General features: G+C 31.8%; 1 protein-coding gene across 1 annotated transcript; it reads left to right on the forward strand.

Moving 5' to 3' along the window:
• The first annotated feature begins 5,057 nt into the window (after positions 1–5,057).
• LOC149230841 (wax ester synthase/diacylglycerol acyltransferase 11-like) lies at positions 5,058–7,879 on the forward strand. Its single transcript, XM_089376150.1, has 7 exons — positions 5,058–5,310; positions 5,509–6,090; positions 6,543–6,615; positions 6,798–6,931; positions 7,016–7,228; positions 7,313–7,450; positions 7,641–7,879. The coding sequence occupies exons 1-7, from the start codon at positions 5,101–5,103 to the stop codon at positions 7,785–7,787; spliced, it is 1,497 nt and encodes a 498-aa protein (XP_089232276.1). The 5' UTR covers positions 5,058–5,100; the 3' UTR covers positions 7,788–7,879.
• The last annotated feature ends 256 nt before the right edge of the window (positions 7,880–8,135 follow it).

Below are 8,135 nucleotides of genomic sequence, written 5' to 3' on the forward strand. Positions count from 1 at the left end.
ATTAAAATTTCATTTCACTTCACCGGAACTAATAATAAATATTAAACTATTGATTTAACCAATAAATTATAACGAAAGATTACCAAATTTCCAACCGATTTGAATACTACAGTCTACGTACCAAACGCCGATCTCATTTAAAAAAACAAAACATTAACAGGACACGTATCAAACGCAGATGCCATTTAACAAATAAAACACTAACACGCGACGTATCAAACGCCGACCTTACTTCCCCAACCAAAAAAATAAATAAAAACAAACAACGTTCGGTACGCCAAGTTTGTACATGTACAATTTAAGAAATTTTCATCGAGGCAATTTCAAGTCGTGGTTAAACGCCCAGCCCACAAAGAAAGTGAGACATTTCAAACGCCACGTTTGTGTGCTATGAATTTCTCATTTAATTCGATCAGACTTTGGTTACAACGGTTGTTCTTATCAAGCTTCCGACCAACAATGTACACCTTGCAATAATTGGATATACATTATTACGTATATATTCAAATATACCACTTAAATCTAAGCTTGTATATTTTAATCTTTATAACATTTAATGCATCGTTTACTTTCATCAATGCCATAACATTTCATCTATATCATTCCTAACATCATATCTTTTCATATCATTTTAGATAGATATTGAAATAAAGCTGGCATAGTTTAATTGATTTACGATATGGTTTTTTTTCAGATTAATGATAAAAAATTTAAAAACTTAAATATAAATTTAATATATAAAATTTGAGTGTTGTAAGAGTTTTTTAAAGTATTAATTTATTTATACATTCAAAAATATATTTAAAAAAAATCATATTTATTTAAAATTATATTAATTGATTTAAATGAAAAATTTATTTCATTTTCAAATTAAACTATCAGTAAAATTTATTAATAATTTTTTTTTTTTTAATACAACTTTTTTATTATTTAAATCACATTTCAAAATTATAAATAAATTCAATATTATCTAAAACCTATAAAATACTTAAATTATAACCCATATTTATAACTCTAATACATTTCTTTGAAATTTCAAAAATTAACTTAATTCGCCTTCAACATAATGAAAACACATACTTGACATGCCATGGATGCCCGTATATGATTGGGGACGTTGGGATCAGGTCGTCCATCTCCGACAAAGGACTTCTTTAAGGATCGCGAGTTACTAACCAACTTAAATGTAATTAAAGATTCTGAGTCAGAATATGATGGAAATTCGTTGAAAAATAAAGAGGAGTTACTCCAAAAAGTAGACAGTACTGGTCATTTAGCCTGACATTGATATTTTAACTTAAAATGGAATATAAGATGGTGAGTCATGGGGTAATGGGAAGTTGACTATAACTAACAGCACCGAAAGGTGGCAATGTGCCAATGGAAAGTTGGTTGGGATCATATTAAATTTGAATAATTATATATGGGAGTTGTTTTTAGTTTGATTTTTTGGAAAATTTTCTGGTGGATTTTTTCCAGTCAAATTTCTCTATGATCTGGTAGTAATTTATTGAAATCACAAGTTTACAAGTTTGATGAGTAATCGATGCACAATCAAAGTGTTTTAAGGGTTTTTTTAGGGTGATGAATCCAAATATGCAGTTACAAAAAGTCACACTAAAGACAACCCCTATTATATATACCACATTAAATTTGAATGATATTATATTTGAATTGTTTTAAATTTTCAAATTTTAAATTAGTATAAATTTATTTTAATTTCAGATTTATTAAATATTGATAAAGATTAAATTTTTTGGGATGTAATTTTTTTAATGTAAAATTTAAAAGGAAATTTACACCTAGAAAAATTTCATTTTTTTTTAGCTTTGGTAACTTGAAGTTAAAGTGGGTCTATAATGGTTTTGACAAACACACTATATATATATATATATATATCCCATCATATTTGGAAGTAGATAATATATATCTCAATAATTTACACATTATCTAATATGAATATTATGTTTAGATGCCATCCATATCAAGCAGTGAAGACATCGTATATCTCTTTTCTAAAACGTTTACTCTCAATTATTTTATCTCTATATAAAGTTGACATAAAAATAAGGTATAAATTGAAGTATTTTATTTATGGTGGACATTGATTTTTTTGATATTATTATTTTAATTTGTTAATATAAAATATTATATTACAACGTAATATTAAGTGGCAACATCTTCCTCATAATAGATTATAAAACTCATCTGAACAAATTTTATACAATTTATTTTTATTTAATAAATTAATCATTAATAATTTATATTAAAGTATGAAAAATTTAAACCTCGTTAAACAATAATTCTAATAATCTATCATTTAAAAACTCTTAATAATCTATTTGATAATTAAAATTATTTACCATTATTGGAAGTCGTTATCTTTAATGATAATAATAGTTAAATAAACTTAATTTGTTTTATTATCCATACTTTATAAAAACACAACTTAAGTAATTGAATATATATATATATATGTTTTGTATAAAAGAATTTAAAATATTATCATTTTATAAATATTAAGAAAATATATTTGATATATAATACTATATATGTATTAAATTTCAAGTAGAGAGCGCTCTAGGTAGAGGAGGAGGTGCTAGTGTTAGAGGAGGTGCTAGTGTTATGTATGTGAACTTTTTCTTGATCAATGCAATATATCAATACATTGATGTAATATATCAATACAATACATTGTATGATTGGTGACATAAACCAATTTTAGTAGTAACTTTCCTCATTCACTCCAAGGTCATGGTGGTTAGTTGAGATTGTTGTTATGAGAGATATTGCAAGGTTGAACCTGTATGGAGGTTTAAGTCCATTATGGGAAAATATGGAAGGTTTTAAGCCGATGTGTGAGGAGTCATGTCCACACTAGTAACATAGTCATGCTTTTTAAGGCATAAAACAATTGAGGTGGATACATTTCATATTGATCTTCCCATCGATCATTTTTACTTTGTTTTGTGGTTCATAAACTTTTGCTACCATTCTTTAGGGGGTTATCTAGCTGGTCCATTCACAAATCAATGGTTGCAAAGGATAATTAGTAGTGCTTGTATGCGTCGCCGACAGATGAAGACGAACGAATGTGTGAGGAGTCATGTCCACGCTAGTAACATAGTCGTGCTTCTTAAGGCATAAAACAATTGAGGCAGATACATTTCATATTGATCTTCCCATCGATCATTTCTACTTTGTTTTGTGGTTCATAAAATTTTGATACCATTCTTCAGGGGGTTATCTAGCTGGTCCATTCACAAATCAATGGTTGCAAAGGATAATTAGTAGTGCTTGTATGCGTCGCTGACAGATGAAGACGAACAAAGCCATGATTCGACCCCTCTGTAACTCTAGGGTCGAGAGGGACACATTCGTTGTTTCCATAGCATACCACATCTCCACTTCGTCATAGTAGCAACATTGTGTCTAGCATATGGAGAAGCACACGAAGGCAATGAAGAAGATGGTAACAAAGGGCCAAATGGAAGGATGAATTACAAATTTTGTTAAGGATCTAGAAATTCAAGCACACAAGACACAAAGTTCAAATGCATGCGGGATATACTCACATGCAAAGGATTTTGTTGCGTAGACTTTGTTGGGACAGGAAGAGGAGCAACAAGACATTGTTGATAGGTTGGATGCTCTCAAGCTACACCACAAGTTTGGTCTCTTGGGTAGTGAAGAAATAAGGTGGAAAATTTTAGGTTTGAGCACTAGAACCTCCAAGGAGGCTCCTATCACGTATGTGATGAGATGGAGCGCCCTAGTGTTCCTTGACCATTATATCTTCTTCTTGGTATTGTACAATAGTCTTTGTTAGTCTCCTTCTTAGTTTTTTACAATATTCTTTAGTTTATAATGTTACCATCTGTTAATACAATTAAAGGAGGCTTTCTTGTGATCAAATTTTGTCCTAATGTTCGTTACATCCTAGTTTCCACTCTCAAAGTAAAATTTTCGACTTAATTTTTATTAATATTTTTGTTAAAATCATAAGTCCATTACATTTTTGTTTTTCCTATAAAAAAAAAAAAACCTAATTAAATTTTTATTAATCTTTTCTTTTATCATGATCACGAACATATATCTCAAACTCTCTACATAACAAAAACAAATGACATATACGTATAACAATTTTATAATATATATATGTTACACTTCAATTAAATTTACAAATTATATTAAAATTATAATCTTATAATATTTATATTAAAATTTAAAAATCTTATATATAATATATTAAATTTCAAAATATTAAAATTATTTTCACTTTTTAAAATTATAATAAATCTAAATTATTTTCAGGACAAAATCGACTTATAAAACATTAAATTTCAAATTATTATATCTAGATTCACATTTATAAATTTCAAAATATTGTTTAGACTCTCTCATTTAAAGTTTATATCAAGACAAAATTGATTTTAAAATATATTAAAAAAAATAAATTAGAGGTGTTAAATTAGGAGTTGTTTTAGTGTGATTTTTTGGAGTTTCAAGTCCTTGAATCTGGCAAAAAATTATGGTGAAATCTTGATTTGTGTTATTTGAAGTAGTTGTTTGACTATATATATATGGATTCAACACCCTGAAAAACCCTAAGACACTTCTATTGTGCAGGATTACCTATTAAATTTGTGATTTCAATAAATTCAGCCCTCATTTTAGAGAAATTAAACCAAAAAAATTCACAAAAAAAACTACGAAAAAATCACAGTACACACAATTTTAAACCGTACACACAATTTTAAACCGGTCAGCTTTCACCTTTTCATATTGAAAATGAAAAATCACTTCTGCCAATCATTTCACTAAATGCATAATAGTTAATATTTACTTTTACCATTATATCAACGATTTCCACAAATTTCCACAGACGATGCAGGCCATAATTCCGACACGCTTCGTTGTATATTAAATGGCCACACCAAAACCGAAATCAGTGTACAGGTGTATATTAAATGACACTCACTGAACCGCCCAGGGATCTTCGTATCTATATATTATGTCCCCGGTCGGATCATTGCCGAAAACAGATTGTCGATCAGTCTTATTCTGTTGTCCGACTAAATTCAAATCACAGGCTTCAAGATGCCCAACAATATGTGCGGAGCTAACAAGGAAGTCGAAGGGAAAGGGCAGCCAGTAAACCCCATAAGCCAGTCGCTCAGCAGCTCGCTCTTGTCCCTCCGAATAAATGCTATCTTCGAACTAGAAGAACCCATAACACAAATCTCTCGCGGGAAAAAATCTCTGGTTGATGTCTTCTTGCCGAGCAACCCACTTTTCTCTTGCACAATGGTCATTGCCCTCCTCCTTTTTACCATAAGTTGAAGGATCGGTAGTCTTTTCATTTCTACACTAGTTCATTTCTGCATCTGTTGTTTATTTTCAAGATGCAAACATACTGTAACAGCTCTTTCCCTTCAATCTTGGATGATCTGCTATATTCCTTTTTCTCACAGCTTGGAAATTTGTGTTTTATATATGTTTTTACAGGAGGAGGACGATCGAGGACTGCTGCGATGGCAGAAAAGAACAGTCAACATCGACGACCACATATTTATTCCAGAGTTCCCGCCCGGCGAAGAATCATACGATGCGTGGGTGGATGACTATATTTCAAAATTGGCCCTCGCGCCTTTCGATCAATCACGTCCTCTCTGGGAATTCCACATCTTAAATTATAAAACCAGCAAGGCCGGGGCTACCATGGTTATTAAGCTTCACCATGCCCTTGGAGATGGCATTTCTTTCATGTCCACGTTGTTTGCTCTTGTCACCAGAGTCGACAATCCCCATCTCCCACCCACTTTTCCTACTGCCAAACCTAGCAGTAGATCTACTCCTACCTCAAACCAGTTCTTTGCAGCTATTTTTCATGCATTGTGGTATGTCATACTTTTAGTATGGTACACGCTGGTTGATGTAATAAGTTCTTCCCTTAGAACCTTCGGATGGATTGACGATAGCCAGCTCCCTATTCGAGGACCACCTGGAGTGGAACATATGCCCATTGCTCATTCTTCTGCTACGTTTCAATTGGAGGACATCAGGCAGATCAAGAATGCTGTAGGAGGGGTATGTGATTATGACCACCAATATTTATAAGTCTATCAAGCCATAAATACTTGGTGTAGTATATGTTTAAAGTTGGATTTAAATAGATACATTATCTAAATAGAATAAACAGATACATTATGTAGATAGCATATACTACCCCTTTATTAATGACTCGATAGACTTGTAATTATACCTTGTAATTATGCCTTGTAATTATGCCTTGTTATATGATTATAATCTATATCAATTATAGATTTTAGAAATATTTAAAAGTTTTTAACCCTCTTCCCACTATGGGATTCTGAAATATTAGCTAAATCTACAATATATAATAGATACCTACCCTATTACAGCATCCTCAATTCAATTCATATTTAATTTACAAAAGATACCTATTATTACAGCATCCCCAATTCAATTCATATTTAATTTATATGTAGACTTAACCAGAGTTTTTATTTGCTCTACAGACGGTGAATGATGTGATGACAGGAATAGTTTTTTACGGTCTGCAACTCTACTTGCAGATTCGCCTGTCAGCTGGTATGCCAGCCCAGCCCGTCGTTCATAATTACTATATTCATTCTTAGTACTAACGGTTTAGCAGTTAAAAATTAATGGAAACTGCATTCCTGTCTTCTTGAAAACAATATTCACTCCCATGTCTTATTACTAATTCGTACCCGTTATATGAATATGATTCATTGATTTTTCTTTGGACGCAGTTGGAGAACAAAGCTTACAAGATGCTTATAAGAAGAGATCTGAGCTGCTGAATGACAGTGTCATTAAACAAATGGAGAAATCAAGAGTCACGGCACTTTGTTTGTTAAATACAAGAGCTTTGGCTGGAATACAGGTATGCATTAACCCATCTCTTTCCAAATATGTTTATTCTATTAGGTGTTGCCAGATCTTCTTGAGAACATGGATATTTGTGCAGAACATGGATGAGATGTTGAAACCAAAAACCCAGGCGCCTTGGGGGAATCACTTTGGTTTCTTGCATGTGCGGGTACCCATCATGGGAAAGGTGGAGAATCCTCTGGAGTTTGTGAGAAGGGCAAAACGTATCATTGATAGACATAAAATGTCTTTAGGAGTTTTCATAAATGCTGGAATTCTGAGATGCATGGCAAGATTAAAAGGACCGCAGGTATATACGTAACATCCCCATTATCCAGAACTCGTTATTGTCTGCAACGATTCTGAATTCTCATTTATGATATGGTTGGTACAGGTGATTTCTAGATATTTATACAATAACATTGCCAATACAACGATGGCGATATCTAATATGATTGGCCCCATGGAGAAGATAGCCATGGATGGGAATCCAATCAAAAGCTTTTCTTTCTTTGTATCTGGTGCACCTCAAGTGAGTAAACAGACTGCTCAGGTTTCTCTAGCCATATTCTAGTATATTTGCATGAAATCAAAGCTGTAGCTTGTAGATATATTTGGGTATACAGTTTCAGTTCAATAATTTGAAATGTTATTTGTTTCATAGAGAGTGAAACATATTCTCCTCTGTTCTATATATGTGATTATGGAATTTGTTTATGCAGTCACTCTCTGTGTTCATTGTGAGCTATATGGGCACTATTAAGATGGAAGTGATGGCTCAAACGGCTTATATCGACGCGGATATCCTGTGCCAGTGTTTCATGGAGGCCTTTGAGGAGATCAAGAAGGCTTCCATCGATCATATATAGAAATACTAGATTCCTAATTGTACTTATTATCGCATTCTTGTTAATCAGTTGTATAATTGTATTCAGAGCCGAACCTCAATATCAAAATAAAAAGTAAAGAAATTTAATTATCTTCCCGTTCTCTTTTTAGGAAGATTTAAAAATATTCAATTAAATTTAAAACAAATAATCTCTGTTTGGATTTCAATTATGCTTATGATAATACGAAGGATTCTGCAAAATCTTATTACGTTGTATTATAAAATTAATGGAGCCACTTCTTTGTTTTACGGATTAACCTTTTTATCTTTTCCAAAACACTTCTCTTGATGGTAACCTGATTACATTTTAATTTTCATGTGCTGTAAA

Source organism: Pinus tabuliformis, chromosome J (assembly GCF_031772625.1).
Source record: "Pinus tabuliformis cultivar Carrire ecotype Pingquan chromosome J, CPIR1, whole genome shotgun sequence".
NCBI classification, from domain to species: domain Eukaryota; kingdom Viridiplantae; phylum Streptophyta; class Pinopsida; order Pinales; family Pinaceae; genus Pinus; species Pinus tabuliformis.